General features: G+C 44.1%; 1 protein-coding gene across 35 annotated transcripts in view; it reads left to right on the top strand.

Annotated features, from left to right (window-relative positions):
- CAMK2G (calcium/calmodulin dependent protein kinase II gamma) overlaps positions 1-22,570 on the top strand; it is a 158,258-nt gene that overhangs the window by 63,716 nt on the left and 71,972 nt on the right. For all 35 annotated transcript variants that reach the window (XM_035138210.3, XM_035138205.3, XM_035138206.3 and 32 more), the window contains exons 3-4: positions 4,183-4,242; positions 22,369-22,423. In XM_035138210.3, the coding sequence (XP_034994101.1) occupies positions 4,183-4,242; positions 22,369-22,423 (115 nt within the window). The remainder of the gene's footprint in view (positions 1-4,182; positions 4,243-22,368; positions 22,424-22,570) is intronic.

Here is a 22,570-nt window from a genome sequence, read left to right as displayed (position 1 = left end):
CTGGGATGGAACCCATGGCCCTCCCAATATTCCTTTTGTGGGCAAGTACTTAAAATTTGAAATGCGTTGTCTCAAAAGCTGATATGGAAGGGGGCAGCCGAGTGGCTTGTTCTGAGTTCGGTTTCAAAGTCTATAACTACAGGCATTCTGGTGGTCACATGAGCTTTTGGAATAAGCATTTGGATTGATGATCTGTCTGCATTCCAAGTGAGTCAGTGATGGGGATCCCGAAACCATTTTTTTCTTTTTGTGCCTGACCTTTTACAGTGCTTGGTGGCTGATGCCATGGAGTTCCAGGAGGAGTCCCGCACAACCAGAGCGAGCTTGAATTCTTCGCTTTGTGCTTGTCCGCCTGTTTTGTTGCCCTGGAGACAGAACAGCGTGGAATTCTTTCCCCCTGACCAGAAATAGTTTTCCTGTACCTTGTGACTGGAGTGCTTTCCTTCTTGGTTTGCAGCCAGCTGTGTGTATATGTGGGGGCATGCATTTAGATGAGGTAGGTTTCAGGGAGCATAGAGGTCATGGCTCCTTGTTGTAAGCTGTGCATGTGGGTATCGCTATATTCTACCCTACATCTCTTGCCTCCTGCGTCTCAAGAGGGTGTAAGGTTCCCTGTAGCAATTGCTCTTGATTTACATCGCCTATGGCATTTCACTGGTTATGTCATGTCTGCTGAGGCTGTGAGCTGGTCAGCTGTCCATCTTGGCTGGCTAGCTGAACAGCACGTGGTGAGTCTCCATCCCTCTCCTGATCAGCTGTTTGCTTCCTTGCATTGTTGCCCTAAGAAACAGGTTCACTGCAAACATAACTCTCTCATTGGGCCAACACGATCGCCATCAGCTTATCGGAAATTAGGTTTTAAGCAGTGGACATCATCTGCAGATTTTTGGGTGGGAACAACAGGCGCAATTCTCCTCTAGTGAGAGAAGGGTTTTACAATTGATCATCAGTTTCATCAGCGAGATTCTTAAAAATGGCAGCTGAGTCTTGACAGGTGAGCATTGAGAGAGGGTTCAAAGTTGCAATAATAAAGTTTTTAGGAGTAGGTGGGTAGAGACTTCTTCATAAAGTGCTTAAAGTCATCCCTTTAGCATGTGCTGTATTTTCTAGACTTCTCCTTTCACGTGGCTGGCATGTACTGGTTAAGTTTTTAATCCCCTTACTGTCCAGCTCTCCTTTGGCCCAATCTTATTTATCCAAGGAAAACCTTGGAAACGTTCCCTTTTATGGCTTTTAAAAAAATAGCTGGGTGTAGGAAGTAGGAAATAATAATGCAGAGGACAGATTTATATGCAGGTGCATGTTTCACAAAGGTTTATAAATAGGAGCTCTTCATTTCTGTAGCATATTTCTTGCCCTTATAGTTTGTGTGGTTAATGACAAATAGAATATGCAATTTTAAAAAAATGTTTGGTAGGTTGTGGGACTCTTGTGGCCTGTTGTTGGCGCATGATCACGTCTCAGTCCCTAATCTCTCTTTCCATAGAAGCAGGTTTGCATTTGTTTGTGCATGCAGACAGAAAAGGTTGCGGGGGGGGGCAACATTTAACCCCCAAGAGCAGGTTGAAGATGCAGGCCATGCACAATGAATTAGGATGCTAAGATGACCACATCAGATTCCGGGTGTGGGGAGTGGCATTAATATTTTTGCAACATTCACACTGGCTACTTCCTGCCTTAAGAAAACTAACCCACGAAGAGGGGGAAGTATCCTAGCAGGGTCTTCTCACTGAAGACCTACTTTTGATGGCTTTGTCTTTACATACGGATGGTGGTGTTCAAAAGCATGCCCCCCCCAATTTGTTGTCTGAAGTGGAAGCATCCAGAATTCTACCACCTTGTTCTGTGTGACACATAGATCAGCTCTGCATCCAAGTCTGCAGCCACGGCTACATAATGTGCAGAAAGGCTCTTACACTATATAAAAGATTAATCACTATTTTTCTTCCACTGTGCTGGAGTGGCAAAGAACTGCATTGCTCTGCTATGCACTTGCTGTTCTCATGCTTGGTGATCATTGCAGTAGATCTTTTGAGGTTCTGCTTGCACAGTTTGCAGCATCTTTTGGGTGCAAGGGAGGAGATCTCTGATACAGAACTTCTGCTCTGTGCTTCTGAAACGCTGCATTTTGATGCCACTCAAGCACTTTCCCTTCCTCACCCCGGGATGCTTGCTGTGATCCTTAGGACTAATTCAGTTTGGGGGAGAAGTATTGCTATAGGAAGAGTTTCAGAGTGATGAGACTTTGTTCTGCAGTGGTAATAGTACTACTACTGAAATATTTTGCTTCTGAACAGTTTTTGAAGGTGCATGAGACCTCCTTGTCTTGTGTGAAACGGAAGGCCTTCCAAAAATCACTAGGCACAGTTAACACTTTTTTGGTGGTAGGTTTTCTCTTACCCATAACAGCAGCTCTTTCCTGGGGCTGGAGGTCCTTTTGAAACCCCTCTGCAACCCAGCTTGTTGATCATGAACCCCTGACTTTGATCTCTCTGAGCTGGGAGAGAGCAGCAGGCTCAATATTGGTGCAATAAACGTGTGTGCATGCCGAGGTTGAAGGCAGTCTCCCTCCTTTACACAAGCAGACAAATCCTGGCATTAACTCTCTACCATTGGCAAGGGATGAAGCTACCCAAAGTCAGCACCAGCATTGCTTAAAAAAAACATGCCAGTCTTCCTCCTTGACTTTCAAGCCTTGTTTTCACCTTGCTTGATGATCTTCTCCTTTTTGCTGCTGTTAGAGAAGGGACGTGATCACTGAGTTGACAAATCACTTCTCTGTCTGATCCTTGGTGACTAGAAAGGGCCCTCTGGCATCTTCTCCCTCCCTAACCTCCCCCTCTCCCCCCACACATCATGTCTGATTTTTCAGGGTTATGGAGAAGCTGCTGCCTCGATGCTTTTTCTTTCTAGTCCAGATGACAACCCTGTTGGAACTGACGTTGGTTTTCTGTTGCGATGAATGTCCTCCTTAGGATATAAAGATAACTGGCAGCACTTCTGTGTCCCCACCTCCAAGCCATTCCACATTACGATTGTGGGTTTAGATTGTCCAACCTAACCTTCTGTGTACCTGTCCTAGAAACAGGTTGAGGGTGAATTCTTTGGCTTTTGATACTAGACTCGTTATCCTACTCTCTTCTGTAAACCATTTCCCAATATATTTTATTCTTAGTCTTACTCTTACTCTTTAAATTTGTATACCGCCCTTCATCTGTAGATCTAAAGGCCGTTCACAACAAAAAATTACAATATAAAAACACAGAATACATAACAAAAACAAAGCAATAATCTCCCCTGATATCAAGTTCAGTTCATGTTTTGCAGCAAGGAAACTTAGTTCTACACCCAAATTATACAAATCAACAAAAAGCAGGGGTGCCCCACACATGAGACCAGGTGAGGTGATTGCCTCAGACTGCAGGACCACCAGGGGCAGCAGATCCCAATGTTGATCTCCTCTCCCCACCACCACCTTGTTCCTGATGTCAATCTTCACTCATTCCTTCTTCCCTGGTGGGAGGAGGGGCTGCCATTTTGGGGTTTGCCTCAGGTGCCAAAATGTCTTGGACTGGCCTTGACAAAATGTTCATTCAACTGCTTATTCTGAACCCAGAATAATTGGACTTTTAAAGAAAAATGGTGATATGAGAGAGAGAGAGAGAGAGAGAGAGAGAGAGAGAGAGAGAGAGAATAAAAAGTGCACACACTTATTGAGGCAGTAAAATAGTCTCAGTCCCAATGTGTTTTGAGCAATGCACCTTCAGAGGAGTATCTTGATGTGATTATTAATAGAGGAGATTAGCAGAATATACCTAAACACACATTTAAGTATATATGGCTTAGGGAAAAAAATACTCAGGTCTTGTGTATAACTACTGAAAGTGTCACACAATGAAAGAACGGGCCGTCTAAAGCAATTCTTTTTGCATAGAAAAGTAGCATGTCATTTGCGTGTTAACGCCATCTCTGCTGGCCTTCAATATAAATATTGTCAGAGTTGCTTGCCATCCTGGAGGAAGGCATGTTCTGGGAGAGAGAAGGCTGCTCTCAGACATCCGCCACATTCCGTTTGCGGCTGGTCTGTTGGTGTGTCTGTCTGGCTTTTTGTTTAGATCAGAGTAAGGGCCCTGGAGCAGAAGTTGCCAACTAACTCTTTATTTTATTTTCTCCTACTCTTAGATCACCAGAAACTGGAACGTGAGGCTCGAATCTGCCGATTATTAAAACACCCAAATATTGGTAAGTAGCATGGGAGAAAGGTCTTCAAATTATTCAGCTCAGCAGGGACAGGAAGCTTGTTGGAATTTCCTCTCCTGCAAATGGTGAGCAAGCCTCAGATGTCCATTTTGTGAGGGCCAGAGCCAGGTGGGTAGAGAGTGATAATTTGTACTAGAGAAACATTTTGGGTAGCCTACCTTAGGGTGAGGGGCAATTACCTCTGTCCTCCACTTCAAAAGACATTTCCTTAGAGAAAGTGCATTTCACCACTATCGACCCATCCCCTGATCTGTCTCCTCAACTCCTTCACACCCAAGCAGAAGAGAGTGGTTGCCATTATAGAGTGGTTGCGCTCCCTTTGGCTTGTCCCTGACTGCTTTCTTGGTTAGCTCTGCTCTAGGGTATATTCAATGAAGGGATCCATTACATGAATGAGAACTACTTGCTGGAACAGACCAAAGTGCAGCTAGCCAGAAGAAGCAAAGCATGAAGCTCACATACTTCCTCTTCCCTCCCCAGTAGGTGATATTCAAAGGTATACTGCCCTTAAATATGGAGGTTTCATTTAGCTGTATGACTGACCACTGTTTATAGGGCCCCTGTCCTTGTACATGCACGTGCACTATCTCTGAAATGAAAAGTGTTTTCCTAGAAGGGCGTCTCCGAACTTCATCGCAGCAAACGGGAACTTAAAGGTATTGGGCATCCCTACTAAAGCCTCGTAAGCCCAAGGCTTGTGCTCTCTGTAAATGGCATTCCAGTGCCCTGTACAGCTCCTTACCCATTTCCATAAGGACTTAAGAAGAGCCTGATGGATCTAGTTAGAGGCCTGTCTGGGCCAGCATCCTGTTCTTACAGGGGCTGAACAGACACCTGCTTTGGGAAACCAGCATGCAGGGGCCAAGTGCAACAGCACCTCTCCCATCCTGTGGTTTCTAGCAACTGGAATCCAGAAGCATATTGCCTGCAACAGTGGAGGTAGAACCTAGCCTAGTAGCCTTCTCCTCTATGGATTTGTCTAATTCCCTTTTAAAGCCACCCACGTTAATGGCCGCCATTGCCTCTTGTGAGGGTGTGTTCCACAGTTTGTGTGAAGATGTACTTCTTCTGCCCCAAATCTTCCAGCAGTCAGCTGTCCTAAGTTGTAGTATTGTGAGAGAGGAAGGAAAACTTGTATCCCTCCACTTTCTCCATGCCATGCATAATTACTTGCCTTTTCTCCAAATGAAAAAGTTCTAAAGGGTGAAGCTTTTCCTTCCCCATTGATCATTTTGGTTGCCCATTTCTGAACCTTTTTCAATTATACAGTATCCTTGTTGAGATGGGGTGGCCAGAACTGTACACTGTACTCCCAAGTGTGATCGCACCATACATTCATATAACGACATCATGATACTGGAAGTCCTAGTTTCAATTCCTTTCCTATTTATCCCTAGCATGGAATTGGGCTTTTTCACAGCTGCCGCACAAAACTTGACATTCTGGCTCTGCTTCAACAAGGCTTGTTCTTTTGTATGCTTGGCTATTTTATCTCTTACCGCTTTCCATCAGTATACCTAGAACTTACGTTTAAGTTCACTGGCCTGCAAGTTCCAGTATCCCTACTGGATCCCTTTTTAAAAAATCAGTGTGAGCATCAACCATTTTCCTATCTCCTTGTATGGAGGCTGATCTTCTGAACAAGTCATTTATTTTTGTTAATCAGCAGTTTCACCCTTGAGTTCTTCAAGAACCCTTAGGTGGATGGCATCCAGACCTGATGATTTGCCAGTTTCTATTTTGTCAAGAAGGCTTGGGATAGTCATTTCCAATGTTTTTTGTTTGTTTGTTTTTTTGCACCATGGGCCACTTGAGAATTGCTGAGGATCTTGGTGGACCACTTAATGATTTTCCCACCACCACATCCACCCATTGTAGTGATGCACTGTCATGTGCTGTGCTAGATGCTGTATGAGTCTTAATTATAATTTTATTGATCCTGTTGTTTATTGCATCTTGTACCTTATTGTATTCCATGGAATTTAAATTGTAATACTATAAGATGCAACATAAGAAATAAAAGAAGCAGTAAAAGTGCAGCTAAAATCAATATGAACATTTAGTGTGATGGATGTGCTGTCTCCCATTTTCAGCCACAAATCCACAGACTCCGGTTGGGTCACCTGAATGAATATGGCAGACTGCCGTCGGAGAGCCTCTGGCCTAGAATTTAATCCCACCACAATTTTGCCTCCGTTCCTCAAACTCCCTGTAAAAACGTTCGTTCAGGCACAGGGATCTGACATGGCTCCTTTTTCTGGTCATGGTGTTTCCATCTCTTCAATTCCCCACACATGCCTCTCTCAGCTAACTCAGTGTTTTTCCCCTTTTTAAAAACAACAACAACAAACAAACAAACAAACAAATTCTGGAACTACAAAGCAGGGAACTTTGGAGCCTGGCTTGCATATATTTCTGGCTCCAGGAAAATAATTTCCTCTTCTCCCAGACATTTGATTGATTTTCCTGCACAGCTTTGTCTGGCATCTTTTAATTAATTAATTTGATGGTGATCATTCTGATGTTGGGGAATGTGGTTTTTTTATTGTTCTATGAAGTTGTGTGTGATCATGTTCGGTGCTTTGCTGCTTGTGTTTTTAGTCTCGTATGTGATTCCTCCCCCCCGCCCACCTGCCCTCCTATTTATATTTGTATATTTACTTTTGCCTTGAGACTCTTTTGTATGACACGATGAGCAACTAAGTAGATAAAATAAAAAAATTCCTTCAGTAGCACCTTAAAGACCAACTAAGTTTTTATTTTGGTATGAGCTTTCGTGTGCATGCACACTTCTTCAGATACCTGAAGAAGATATCTTCAGATATCTGAAGAAGTGTGCATGCACACGAAAGCTCATACCAAAATAAAAACTTAGTTGGTCTTTAAGGTGCTACTGAAGGAATTTTTTTATTTTACTTCGATCCAGACCAACACGGCTACCTACCTGTAACCAGAACTAAGTAGATAATTATCAAAGGCCAAAAAGGGCTATGGTGCCATATGCTTGTGAGACCTTACTGTTACCCTGCTTTGGAAATTCATAGCTGCTTGCTCCTTAGGTTACAACCCAAAGATCTAGTTTGATTTCTCACTAATATGTGGTGAGGACTTTGCACTAGTGATGGTGCAAACTTCTCATGCAGATCTCCTCCTGCCTTCCACCTACTGGCCTATGGTATCAGTCTTTCTGCTCTGGTGGTGCAGATATGAGATTGAGACAGAGAAACGTACCTCTCTCCTGGCTCCCTTCTCTGGTGCCTCCCATGTAGCCATGGTTGTGAGCCACTAGCCTGGACTATTGGGGGAAACTACATTTCCCAGGGCTGTTAATAAGTGCCAGCAGCACTGGGGGAACTGCATTTCCCAGTAACCCTAGTTGGAAGCTGTAGAGAGCTGGAGAGACCGATTTTTGAAAAGTGTCTGGAAACCTCTGCTGGCTCAGAAGAGCTGTCTGGATCCAGTTGTTTTCACCATGCAACTTCCTTGTTTTCACCATGCAACTTCCAAGAATTATACCATCTCCAATTCAGACTGGTCATTACGACTCTTGAAAGACTTCTTCCATATGAACCCTGCTCCCTCGTTAAGAATTTCTGGAGGGGCTCTCATTTGTGTCCCACCACCATCTGAGTTGCATTTAATGATTGGGGCCTGAGAAAGAGTTTTCTTTATGGCTGCACCGAAGTTGTGGAACTGCCTTGCCTCCTCCCCAAAGGCTTTCCACCACAGTGCAAAAATACGTTTTCTTCCCTGCCAAGCATTAGTTCTGGCAGCCTAAGCTTTCTGTCCTTGGCATTTTAATCTAAATTTGTTTTATCTGCCAAACCCCCCCCCTTTTTAGTTTAGTTGTTGTGTGTGTTTCAATTTTTTGTACGTTCCTAAGGCATTTTCCAAAATGTAAAGGCAGGTAGAAATTTCATTAAAATAAAATGGGGAAAAGCAGATGAGTAAGTGACAGTTGTAGAAGAAAATGTCAGACAAGGAAAGAATTAAGCATAGCCCTGCAGATATAACAAACACTATCTCCTCACCTCACTCAATGCTTTGCATGCCATGAGGTTGGAAATCCTGTGTTTGCTGCTAAATAGGCAGTTGACAAACCTACTCCCCAGCAAAGGTTATGTGCTGTGAAAGAACCACATCAGTGAGCCATTCCCTATGTACACATCCATTGCTGCACAGTCGAAACTGTTAAACAGGGAACTTGTTGCCTGACATAGTCTGCCTCCACTGAACTCTTGGGGCTCACCCCACATCCAATCCTTGGCTCCTCTCCCTGAGCATTGATTCGAAGGCTTGCACTCAGAATATCCAGAAGTCTCAGATGCAGAGCTCTTAAACTGCCAGATCCCTGGCCCCTTTGACCGTTAGCTTCTGTAAATGGGGAAAGCCGATTGTCTTTTATTTCTACTCCGCAAGTTCCTTTGTCTGTTGCTGGAGAGCTCCACTCACCCTGGGCCTGTGTTTCCATGGTTATCATCCTGTGAGCAGGTTTATTTCCTGTCACCCCAAGGAACAGGGAGCAGGATAATTGTTCGCTTGGAGGGTTCGCTGAAGGGCTGCAACAAGTGGTGGGATCGTGGGAACAAACTTCAACTTGAACTGGGAAAAAAGAGAGGAAAAAATAAAGTTAGGTTTTGGGGACAAAACCACGTTATTTACTGAATCTGCCAAACAGCAGTAGGATTGTTGCTTGTTCCACAGCTTTGTGGAAAGCTGCCCATCATGTCAGTCTCTTTGTGGTGCAACATTGGGAAGGGTGAGGGGAATAAAGCTGTCTCTCTCTCTCTTCTCTTTTTAAGCAAGGGAAAATAAAGCCCCGATTTGGATTTCCTCTGTTGCTTTGGAAAGCTAAATTGGCAGGATTATATTTCTGAAGAAGATCACTTTGAGTCACACCCAACCTCGTTTATGTCTGGAATAAAGTGTTGCTAGAAAAAGAAGGCTACCACTAGAAGAAGAAGCCTCATTTCCCCCCTCTGAAATACCAAATGCAATTTACCCGAAGGCCTGGCATTTTTATGCCAGTGCCATGCCTGCTTGCCAACAGTAGCCAGTGATGTGGAGCCAGAGGGAGAGGAACACTACACTGCATGAATTGTATACTAGGTTTTTCAGAGGGATGAGGGAACGCTGCATGGGGCTGCAGTCATGCCAGCCGAGTTTACAAATGGAAGAGGACATCCGAGTTGGTTTCTGTCTAGATTTGTTCTCTCTCCCCCTCTTTCCTCCTGCCCCAACTGCAGGATTGTAATGTGTGGGGCATGCTGATTTTAAGCGGTGGCCCTGTTCTATTTGTAACCTTTTAGTTTAACAACAACAACAACAACAACAACAACAACAACAACAACAACAACAACAACATTTGTACCCTGCCCATCTGACTGGGTTGCCTGAGCCACTCTGGACAGCTTCCGACATATATAAAAACATAGTAGAGCATTACACATTAAAAAGCTTTTCTATACAGGGCTGCCTTCAGACGTCTTCTAAAGGTTATATCACATCTCCTTGACATCTGACAGGAAGGCGTTCCACAGGGTTCCACCTTCAAGCATTGCCACCATTACGTTAATTCCTCAATGCCGTAGGCGAGCTAACCTTGAGCTGATGCTTTATCTCTTCCTGGGAAAATGTAAATTTGTTTTATTAAGCTAGCTGTGACATTTAATGCTTGCCTAGGAAGAACTTAGTGCAGGCAACAGGTCCAGGTATGATGCCTTGGGAAACCAAATGAGAAACTTAAGTGGACTGAAGCTGAGCATAATTGGACCACGTTAACTAGGAAGCTTTGACTGCTGTTGGGCTTCATGTCTCTTCAACCTCCTTGTGTGCTCTTGAATGGGGCATCCGTCCAGTGTGTGACAGAAGTGGTTCTGAATTTTAGATTTACTGAGCATAATGGCACAGAGGTCTTTCAGCCTTCCAAAAAAATAATAATAATAATCATTTGAGTGCTTCAATTTCTGCATATACCCTCATATTCTATGCAACGGATGTTCATGAAGGTTACATATAGTGAATAGCACTGGAACTGCAGGAAGAGGTGGCAGCAAATAAATGTTTCAGTCAGTTGCATGCATGCTTTTTAACCAGCGATGATTGAGGCTGCACTCATATACCCATGTACCTGGGAGCAAAACCCCATTGAACATGTATAGATTGTGCTGTGAATTTACATACTGTGAAACATCTAAGATGATTTCTGAAGATTTGGAAAGAAAGATAATTCCTCTGGAGTGTGAAATAACTTGATGAATCAATAATTCAATTGAAAAGCAGAATATACATTAAATAAATAATCAGCATGGTATTGGATGAAATGCACTATTGCAAGGATTAGCATTAGTGCAGTTGAATGTTCTTCCCTTTCCCCCCACGCTCCATGCTACCCCCAAATATGCTCTGGCGCAGAGGGGGAGAGCATTCAGTTGCGCAAGGAAAAATCATTTTGCCGACGGTGTATTTTCCTTAGTGTTAACGTTGAATACAACCCTCAATTTCTATTGTACTGGCCAAGCCACCAATTTCCTCATTATTTTTTCTGAGTCTAGAAATGTGATCTATTGCTCAGCTGGTTGCTGTTGCTGTTGTAGGGCCCCTTTCACTTTGGACCCTAGTGCACAGAGTACTTTGTAGAATGGTTAATCTGGCTTTGCACCATAAACGTTGAACCGTAAATTGGTGAGATGTTGAAAATGCAAGAACAACATCTAAGGATTCAACACATTTTTTGCTCTGGGAACTCATTTGACAAAATACACTTGGGGTATTACAGTTTCTCCTTTCCCCATTTTTTCTTTGCATCACATAATTAATACTTATATTCCAATTGGAACAACTCCTGTGGTCAGGAGTCCTCAAATTGTGGTTGACTTTGGCAGTTTACTACAAAAAAAGAGTGATTGTCAGGCCCCCTGCCAACAGCTGCCTTGCCCCTTACTTATATCATGTTGCACCTTTAGAACTGTGAGGTCACAGTCCCCTTTTCTCCTCCCCACCTGCAAAATTAAAGCTTGTGAGGGATGGGCATGCAATTGCTGCAATGGCACCCCACCCCACCCCACCCCCAGCATAAGAAAAGCCGTAAGATTTATGCTTGCCATGTTGTGTTTTTGAGACACTTGGAGTCTCTCAGAGGTACAGTGTGATTGTGGCGGTGATTGCCCAGGATTCTAGGGCACTCATCCAGCACCCAGACTTGCCATTAGACCCTCTTGGACCAGAAATATGATAAAATTCAAGTTCCAATTAACCCTTGCTTGAGCAACAAAGCTCTTCCTGTGCCCTGGTGTTCTGTATCCTTTGGCTGTCTTTGGTCCTGACTTTCAGCTTGCCATTTGCTTCTGCTTCCTGGTTTTGTCCTTCAAGCCTACTTTTTAGTTCTGAATGTTGGCTTCAACCCACAGCGACTGGTTCCTGGCTTAATGGAGACTGCTGCTCAGAGCCCAGCCCTGACAGTCACAAATAATGATAAAAATGGATAGCGGCACATAAACCAGTTTGCACCAGCTCCCCCTTTTAACATACAGGAAGACATAAATAGCCCATGTATATATGCAATAGTTATGAATATACAATGTGATATAGCGATTTTACACAACAATTACGAATTTGCACCCTAGCCTGCAGAGATACCTTCCACTTAAGTCTTCATCCTAAACCATTAGTGTATTATGAAAACAAGGAAAATACAAATATCCTATTGGAGTAAGCATCACTCAGTTACTGTGTTCACCTTTGTATATATCAGTGAAGTAATTTCTGAACTGTTCATGCAAATTAAAACACTGCCAAAAAAAACCCACAAAACACTCAGATGAAGGGTTGACTGCACCAATAGATCGATCTTTTCTGATGAGTTCAGCTAGGAGAGCTGCAAGTGTACGCTCTTCTCATTCCAATTAACAGACTGCAAATAATACCTAGCTTTAGGGCAGGGATGGGGAACCTGTAGCTCTCCAGATTTTGCCAGACTATAGCTTTCATTGACCCTGTCTATTGGTCTATTGGACAGGCTAATGGGAGCCGGAGTCCGAAATCAACTAGAGGGCCACAAGACCCTCTTCCCCACTTTAGGGTATAAGAATTATACAGTATTGATGGTAGAATTAAAAGTCCACATCCAGTATTCTTTAGAAACGATGATGATGAGGCAGCAACCAACAGATGCTAGGAGTGACTTGCTGGAGATTGGCAAGTGATCAGCCAGTGGACCATAATCTACCCATCTCTGTGGAAGGACAAGAAGGGGGTGGGAAAGGAGCTATGGCTGGTAAAGGCAGCTCAAAAGCTGAGTGCATTGTTTGCAAATAAGTCTGGGGGGATAAATTCTTCATTTTGTGGATAACTTCACTAAAGTATGATTGGCAACCAGTTCACTCTCGCATTCCTCATGAGCACTCTCTTGCTGGCCACCATCCAAATGGAGATTATTTTTACTACATTCTGTTTCTTGGGTTTGAGAAGAGTGGAGAGACTGTCTTCCCTTATCCCTTTATTTTTTTATTTTATTTCAATGTTGGGTACCTCCTGACCCTGTGTAATTAATCTTGTAATATCAAGACAACAGCGCGTATAAATAAGTACATGGTTTTTGTGTGTGTTCAGTTCTCCAAATGGGCGTGGGAACATGAGTAATATCCAGACAGTGGTGGTGGGAATAATCTCTGAACATTTGGGAAATACCCCTTGACTACCCTCTTGTCACAATGGCAGGTTAAAATAATTAACCTTGCCAGCTGTGAGGTTGCCCTTCTTAATGGTGGATCTGGGAAGTAGTGTGTATCACAGCACAACATGTTGGAAGCATTCTTTTCTTTCTGGATTAGAAAGCAGGGCTAGAAAGGGTATCTGTGCTACTTCTCTAGAAGCCCACAGTCATAGCTGCCAAGTTATCCCTTTTTTACAGGGATTTTCCCTTATGCTGAATAGGCTTCCTTGCGAGAAAAGGGAAAACTTGGCAGCTATGCCCACAATGCATGATGTCTTGGCCATGTCATGCTGGGCCCTCCAAGATCATCTCTGGCCAGGAGAGCTTCTTGCCAGTGAGAACTCCTGCAGGACTCTCCTTCCTTGGGGGCTTTAAAGCAGAGGTTGGGTGGCCATCCATCATGGATGCTTTAGTTGAGATTCCTGCATTGCAGGGGGTTGAACTAGATGACCCTCAGGGTCCCTTCCAACACTTCAATTCTATAATTCTATCTATGTTCCCCCTTCCTTCAAGTAGCTCAGAGTTCACTCCTCGCAGCTTTTGTAATCACATCAAGAATCCTGTGAGAAAAATTATGCTGAGAGATGGTAACTGGCCCAAAGTGAGCTTCACCTTGGTCATAATCCAATCCCCTCCAGTGGAACATAATCCAATCTCCAGTGGAACCTGGAATCAGAAAGCAGCAATAACCCAAACTCGTAACATACAATTTTAGAGACCAGTGCTTCTGTAGGTAGAGGGGAGTGATTCATAGGCACGAATCCATTTTCCAACCTTGAGAGTTTGCATGGAGCCTCTTCCTTGAGTTCAGAGTGTCCAAACTGCATTTAAGATGGATTCAGAAGCAGAGAACTTTTGAGAACAGCTTGGAAAACTCTGGCTCTTGACATCCTTCAGTTTCGTGCCCCCAGTTTCTCCCTTAGCAAAGCAACATCAATGGACTTTAAACATGCCAGTATGCTAAGCCAGCGTTTGTGCCCCATGCTTTCTGCATGGGGTGACTCCATTTTTCCCGTGTGAACCTGGAGTCATGAGGGAAGGGCACAGGACCTGCTATTGAGTCCCTTTTGATAGGAGACACAGTTTGCTGTTTTCCCAGCTCCTGCTTTGAATAGTTGTGCCTTGGAATGATCTCACAGCTGGTGAAGAGAAGGCTGGGTTGTCATGGTTCCAGGAGTTGTTTGTAGGGTAAAATAGTAATCTTCATTCCCTCCCCTACTTTGTATCAAACCTCCCCCTCTGCAAAAACACTTCCCAGGCAACACATTGCGCTGGGGGATGTGGTGGAGATATCAGAACAAGTTGCTTGAGGAAGTTTTGAATTCTCCTTTCCTGGAAGTTTTAGGAGGGTGGCCAATGTAGCATAGTAAATAGAACTCTGCTTGTTGGGGTGGGAGATTTGACATAGTGAGATTGGAGGTACATTGGAACTCTAATTTGTGGGGGGCTTAATAAGGTTTGTTGCCTAAAAATTAAAGAGTCCGGTTCCACACACACACACACACACACACACACACACACACCCTGCTTTTTAGCTCAAGTTCTTAACTGGTGGTAGGCAGGAGTAGCTTTTGGGTGGCACTGATGATACCACCCTCTCTCTTTCATATTGAAATTAGGTTTCTTTCAACTACTTTGTTGGATCCGTACATCCTTATTTTTCTTCCTTATCTCCTCCATTTATCTTTGTATTCTTAGTATGGGAATTATCTGTCTTCTGATTGAGCCTTTGGGCTTCTGTGTAATTTCTTATCTTGGTCTTTGCCAGAAGTTTATGTCTCAACTGCTCAGCATCCCTGGGTTGCTTCTCTTCCTGCCTTCCAAATTTTATGGGACTGCTGAACTTAGCGCTAGTCTTGCAGCCAGCAGACAAGGTTTCCTTAAAACCATAAGAGAAGGCAATGTGGACTTTCAACATCTATCTTTTTTTGGCTGAAACAAAATAAAAAATTTCCTTACAGTAGCACCTTAGAGACCAACTAAGTTTGTTATTGGTATGAGCTTTCGTGTACATGCACACTTCTTCAGATACACTGAAACAGAACTTTTTTTTGGCTGGGCATCCCAGGAAGAAGAGGCTATCAGAAAGTCTAAAAGAAACGTAAGCTGAAACACTACTAGCAAGGTAGCTGCGGCCTCCATCACTCATTTGGTCTTTTCAGTAGAGATGTAGAGACCATTCGTTTCCACAGTATTTATTTCTTCCACACATTTGGGGCACTTACCAACAAAACATGAGAGGCACCTATGCTAGCCTGCTTTATAGAATAAATTGGTTAAAAGTCCCATAGCATCTTAAAAGACTAACAATCTCCTAACAGTACTATTTTAGGACAGACATGTGTCCTATTTCATGGTAGAGAAAGTGTGCTTCTTTTTAAGATGCTGGCTGCCATCTACAGTTCTTGTAAGTACAGTGGTACCTTGGTTTAAGAACAGCTTAGTTTATGAACAACTTGGATTAAGAATGCTGCAAACCTGGAAGTAAGTGTTTTGGGTTTAGAATAAGAACATGTTTCGCTGCCTGTTGAGTGTGTTCCATTTGTAAATTGAGTCCCCCTCTGCTATGGGAAAGCACGCCTTGGTTTAAGAACCCTTTGGTTTAAGAACAGACTTCTGGAACGGATTAAGTTCGTAAACCAAGGTACCCCTGTACAGTAGAACCTCGGTTTTTGAACATAATCCGTTCCAGAAGACCGTTTGACTTCTGAAATGTTTGAAAACTGAGGATCTAAGGACTGTCACCAAAGTCTATGGTGAAAATTGAGAAATGTGCCTCAGAAGCCTTTCAACGTCCGGAAGCATTCACTTCCAGGTTTTCAGCGTTCGGCTTCCAAGACATCCGAAAACTGAGCTTCCACTGTACTGTGGTACCTCGGGTTACAAACACCTTGGGTTACAAACACTTCAGGTTATGGACCCCGCTAACCCAGAAGTAGTACCTCAGGTTAAGAAGTTTACCTCAGGATGAGAACAGAAATTGCGCTGCGGCGGCAGCAGAAGACCCCATTAGCTAAAGTGGTACCTCAGGTAAGGAACAGTTTCAGGTTAAGAACAGACCTCCAGAATGAATTAAATTCATAACCAGAGGTGCCACTGTATGTCTCTCTCCCCCCCCCCCTTTTTAATAAAAGTTTTAGATCTGCCTTGTTTAATTCAGGGCATATTTTGAATTTATCAAAATGCTTTAAGTCACTTAGTTGATTAAACACTGCTGCCATAACTTTAATGCTATCTAACTGATGCTCTTTGGGCTAAAGCTACCCAAACAGACAACAAATCGAAGGAAATGTTTGCCATCTCTTAACTTTCGAATCATGTTTGCGTCTTCTAAAGTTGCTGCATTATAAATTGAATTATTTTTCTTCGTATTTTTCCACAGGTGATTTCTTAGGTGATAATTTCATTAATTTTGTCTGCAGGAAGCTGGTTGCCAAATGGTTCCAGTGTCTTTCAGTGAACCTCCTACAAGGTCCACCCTGCTTTCGAAAGTGTAGCATTCTATTCTAGCTGGCCAAAAGTAATTTTGGTGCTGGAGGTGAAAAATGCACCCCTCCCATCTCTTTTATAATTCTCCAGAACGTTACCCCTACATGCTTTTGTTCTTGTTTTTATTATTAATCAGATTTATAACCCGCCCTACAACCCAAGGGTTCTTGGGGTGGTAAGCAACAGTTCATAAAAATATGACACATAAATGCAACATTAAAGTATTAAAACTAACAATATTATATAACAGAAATCCAACAGCAAAACATGTCCCATAAATCAGCATCTCCAGAGACCTGAATAAAAAGATTTGTCTTGATGTCTAAAAGCAGCAGAGGGGAAGGGAATTCCAGATCCAGAGTGCCACAACAGAGAAGGCCCTTCTCTGCACTGTTACCTTGCAAACTACAACTTCTCCTGGAAGTGCAAGCAGGACCTTCCTGCAGATCTTAAGGCACAGGTTGGTAGGGACTGGGAGAGGCAGTCCTTCAAATAGCTGGGCCTCAAGCCATGTACCAGTAGGCGCCAAAGGTTTGATTTGGTTTGATTTGGGCTGGCTAGCAAAAATAAGCAGGATTGGCTGGGAACTGACCCCTTACACCAACAGCAGTGATTCTGACTTGACTCCCCCTTTGCCACCCTCAGTGGTGTCCCAAATTCTCCGACTCTTTTTTCCCTTATAGTAGAGGGCTCTTCAGTTGTGTCTTGGGTGTTTCTGCTGTCAATGGTTGCTTTAGCAATGGATCTCTTATGTGCAAGGATTTGCTGAAAAACAGGATGAGTTTCTTCAGTTTGAAAAGGCAGGCAGTACACGTTTTGTTTTGTTTTTTTGGCATGGAAGACAGGAAGTTCTTAACTGCCTTTTTATCCCTGGTGTGGCTCGGTTGGTTGGGGTGCATGTTGGGTGGGGGAAAGAGGGTTAATCCCAAGGAACTAGTGAATAATTGCACACGGTGTCCTGTTAGCTAACCATCCTTATGTCACCCGTTGCCACTCCAGCGAAGCCCGTCATTAGCTGTTGGAGCAGATGATTTACAAAGGATTATTTGCATTACACATGCTAATGCTTTTTAATAGCAAACTTTTAATTAAAAGGAAAGTCTTTCTGGAAGCTGCCTTAGCAGCTGCAGCAAAACTCTGCCCGTTTTAATATAATTAGGGAGAAGCTGGGGGTGGGAAGCTGAGCTGCCCTTGACAGCCAAAGCTGAACGGTGAACTCCTACTGGGAACCTGTATCTTGGTGTGTGGGGAGTCTTGCTGGCAATGGGTGTTGTTGATGTGGCGGGGCTGTTCACAGCCTCTTCCATGCGCGTTTCTGGCTGTGTTGGGATAATGAGCAGTTGGGGGAAATGGCGAGTGGGTGGCGGCCATCTGTGTCAATGTGTGTATCAGTTGCATTGCTGATGATGATAGCACTCACTTTGCCTTCTGTCAGCCTGTGTGTATTCTATATTTGTACCTTCAGCACATCCTAAATGCTGAGTGTAGTATTTTGAGGTGGGGACGGTGGCAGTGGAAGGGTGGGCGGGGGGAGTAGGCTGGAGTAAATTCATTTTGGTTGTTCTTCTTATCCCATCTCCACTCAATTTGCTGTGGTAGTTAGGTAGGGCAACTGCCTCCCCACCCCCCATAGCTAATGCACGGGGGCAGCGAGAGAGCCATTACGGATATGGAGAGATGCAGATTCTGCCTAATGGCAGCCTGGCATGTGCCCAGGGATGAGGTTAGTGCTGACTTTGAGTACCTGGCATTTATGCAGAGTGTCTTGTTGCAAAAGGATCCCCAGAGCAATTTGGAGACTACACGACATGGGGAAAGAAAGAAAGAAAGAAAGAAAGAAAGAAAGAAAGAAAGAAAGAAAGAAAGAAAGAAAGAAAGAAAGAAAGAAAGAAAGAAAGAAAGAAAGAAAGAAAGAAAGAGTGTTGGAGTTACTGGGCAAGAAATTAAGATCCCCATTTCAATGCTGCCTTGTCTGTTTGCATCAGCATTTATTTCACCTAAGCAGCCTAAATGTCGCAGAGAGATTCCTACAGTATTGAAACCTGCCCATTTCTCCCCCCCCCCCCCGTGTGTGTGTGTATGAGGGGGGGGGGCTTTGTGAACCTCAAGGTTTTGGTTTGTGGGGGTGGAAGAGAGCACTGTGTCTGATTGAAAACGCGGAGGTGATGGCGGTTGGCAGAGTTTTTGTGGTGGTTTGTGTGTTGTTGTTGTTGTTGGTGGTGGTGGTGGTGTGTGTGTGTGTTTTAAAGATGAAAGGAGGCCAGCAGGCTTAATTCGAATTGGAGGATAACCGATGTATTAGGCATGGATTTATTTTACTAATTATTCATTAGTACCGTCGACATTTTCTGCTTACAAATAACCCAAAACAACATACTGCAGTTAAAATAAAATATGATAACAACAGATTATTAAACTATACAGGTTGTGAAGAAAGATAGATGTCTGTCTGCCAAGCCATTTAATTGGTTGACCCTGAGTATTAGGACTGTGACTGGGGAGCAAAATCATTATCTCTCCGCGCAGTAATTCTGTCTGCTTCTGCCATCCTTATCACCACCACCAACCCACCGCACCTCAAATTTCCTCTCTGAATCTAGAACACCTAAAATACTTCAACATTTTCTTGTAGGGGAGGTGCTTCAGCCTCTATCTTATTTTTGGTTGCTCTTTTCTGTACCTTTTCCAGCTCTCTATCCTATCCATTCTGAGATGTGAGCAAACGGAACTGTTCACAGTATCCCAAATCCATAGATTATATGAAGGCATTATGATATTGGCAGTTTTATTTTCAGATCCTAGCTTGGAATTTGCTTGTTTCAAAGCTGCTGGCTTTCATCAGTGCTATTTTTTAAATAATAATAATAATAATAATAATAATAATAATAATAATAATAATAATAAGTGGCAGAACTCACAATGAACACCTCCCTTATTGTCTTATAATAGCAACGATGCCCACCTGAGAGGTGCCAGAACTGAGTTCTGGGGAGTACCGGCTGAAAACTATATCCCTGGTTTTCATTGAGCTATCCACCAGAACCCAAGTACTGTATCTTCTTCTCGATAGGTGTAGCCAGTTCAAATCTCCCGTGGAGAGGGTTGGGCAACAGCAGCATGGTCCCCATGGCTGTGCCTCCTCACAAGTAGGTGCAGGAGTGCTCAGGTGGATCTGCAATGCCTGTGTGGCCTCTCCTTGCACAGCTAGCAGCAGGGGAAACTCCTGGCACTTCGAAGGATTATGACTTCATTGGCATGTCTAATGATATGGCACCTGTTTCCCCTTAGCCCCACCTCCTCCAGGGTCAGCTAAGCATAGCATGACCTCTACTATGGACAGCCACGGGAACTCCTCACCATCCCAGGGTCACAGCCTAAGGAACACTGCCTTGTTAGAAGATGGTGATTCAGGGCAAGGAAGGCCAGAATCATACCTCCAAGTATGGTTTTGGTGCCAAATTCCTGGGGGTGCAACACAGAAAATGCTGTCCCGGGCAGCTCCTTTGGCCACACCTACTAAACCTGACATTGTACCCTTTGCTTTAGAGACTCTTTCGCAAACAGACTCCTTGGCACCTATGACCAGGTCTTTGGCACCCAATGCCACCTTTTCAATAGTCTGCTGCACAAGAGGCAAAGTCTCTTGTAGCTTGTCAAGGCGCTGGCAGACATAGGTGTTTGCTGAAGCAATCTGAGGTTCAAGCCTATTCAGGGGAGGCTGTGCCCCACTTGCTGGCAAGGAGGCACGCTTTTTTACTACAACTTCTGCCATAGCACAGACTGATTAGATCAGGCATCCCCAAACTGCGGCCTTCCAGATGTTTTGGCCTACAACTCCCATGATCCCTAGCTAACAGGACCAGTGGTTAGGGATGATGAGAATTGTAGTAAAAAAACATCTGGAGGGCCGAAGTTTGGGGATGCCTGGATTAGATAGCCGAATGGGACCCCTTTGCAGTGTTATGAATAGCAGAAATGATCTTGTAGGTTATGCTGAATGCAGCTTTCTCCCCTTCTCCCATTGCAGATTTCCCCAGGGAAGAGGATTTTTCAAAATTCTTACAGTGGGTTAAGGGGCTGGTGTCAAGAGAGGCCCAAGGGTCTATTCCACCTGAGTCTGCTAGCCTCTCCTACTGCACTGCCCATTTCCAGGGTAATAAACACAAAAGGAGGAAGCACAAATCCAGAGGTGGGTTTCCCCATAAAGGGGGACCAAGCCAGCTAACACTGTTCCTTCCTCTTCATCATCCTCTGCTGTCTGTACAGAGAACATTTCCCTTTTCATCTACACACACACACACACACACACACACACACAGGGGGGGTTGTTCCTTCCTTCCTTCCCCCTTTCCATTTCTTTCTTCCTTTCTTTTTTGTTTGCTGCAGCCAATCAATACTGGGGCTGTTCCAGTTTGAGAAGAGCTGGAGCTCAATAGGCAATTAAGTGAAAGGAGTGCAATTTCACAGAGAGAAGATGCTGCTTTTGTTTTCAATTAAGTTGCTCTTCCGCTGTACATTGTCCAGATGACCTACTTGTTGAATATTCCATTCTAGCGGCAACCACAAAGCCACCATTCTGCTCTTTACCCCGTGCCTCTCTGCTGTGCGCCTTTGCATGCCACTCACCCGCTGCCCCACCTAGGCTCTCTGCCCCATCTTAACCTTTTGACTTGCAAAAGTGTCCTTGTTTCACATTGCCTTGGGCTGTCAAAAACTGGCGACTCCTTGAATGCCCAATGAAACTCTTTCCTTCTTCCTCAGCAGTTTACAGCAGCAGCAGCAGCAGCAGCAGCAGCAGCAGCAGCAGCAGCAGCAGCAGCAGCAGCAGCAGCAGCAGCAGCAGCAGCAGTGCTAATCCTTGCCCTGACTTTTCCATTTCATGTTTTCTTTTCTTCCTCCTCCTGTACTTGCAGAATTGCTGACGGCTGCATTAGTTGGGTGTCTCCTCTCGATCTGTTCACTTTGCATCTGTGCCCATGTTCACGTTCACCTTGACTTTATGTCTCTTGCGTGTGGCCTTTGGGGAATCTGACATATGGATCCCCGCTCTCGCTCTGTGGAATGCTGCTTTTTCATACTGTCACTGCAGCAAGGCCTGCTTGGCAGGTTTGGACCAGAGCTCCGTTAATGATGATTTTACCACAGCATGGTTTCCTTGATCTAAATGGTCTGTGGAAGCTGCTAATTGTGCATGGGGCAAAACATACAAGTCTCATACCAGCTTTGCGGCATGGCAGTTTAAATTAGGGAAAACCCCTTTCCCCCCCACTGGCAAAGCCCTGATCGGATCAGGCTTCTAAAAGAGAGAGAGAGAGAGCTTCAGTTTCCCATTTGCAAAATGGAGATGAAGCTTGCCTTTCTTACTACGTTGTCTTACAGAATACTGAGGGCACATGTGCACTTCTGAATACAGTCATACCTCATGATATGTCCGCTGCGGGTTGCGTCCTTTCAGGTTACGGACGCGCCGAACCCGGAAGTCCTGGAACAGGTTACTTCCGGGTTCGGCGCGACCATAACCTACACGCATGTGCAGAAGTGCTAAATCGCGCTTTGCGCAACACGTGTGCGCAGATGCGGTGCTTCAGGATGCGGCCTTTTCATGTTGAGAACGGGCCTCCAGAACAGATCCCGTTCGCAACAAGAGGTACCACTGTACTCTAAAGCACTATATAAATGTTTGTTGGTACTCGCTTATTAGTGAATAACAACTCACTACAGCAACACCAAAAGGGAATGTAAATATATCCACAAACAAATCCATAACCCAGTTGTGCGGTTTTGTGAAGGGAGCATTGTGGTGGGCGGTTCTCTACAGGTTTGGTCCAGGTCAATACACTTTGCTTCACTTCCTCTGTTCCTCAGTTTCCTGCTGAGTTTGTTCTGTCTCTTTTTGTTGTTTGCAGTGCGGCTCCATGAGAGCATTTCGGAAGAAGGCTTCCACTACCTCGTCTTTGATCTGTAAGTGCTTTCTGTTTAACTTTGATCCATCATCACTGACAAAAATGTGTGGGCTGTAGAAGGAGTTTCTAAATAAAATATATCTCCAGGTGTTCTATTTTCTCCTTCCTTTCTGTTCCTCCAGACATTGCTACAGCAGTTGATCGA

Source organism: Zootoca vivipara, chromosome 5 (genome assembly GCF_965207765.1).
Source record: "Zootoca vivipara chromosome 5, rZooViv2.hap1.1, whole genome shotgun sequence".
Taxonomy (NCBI): Eukaryota; Metazoa; Chordata; class Lepidosauria; order Squamata; family Lacertidae; genus Zootoca; species Zootoca vivipara.
Note: the sequence above shows the minus strand (reverse complement) of the source record. Positions and strands in the feature narration are given on the sequence as shown.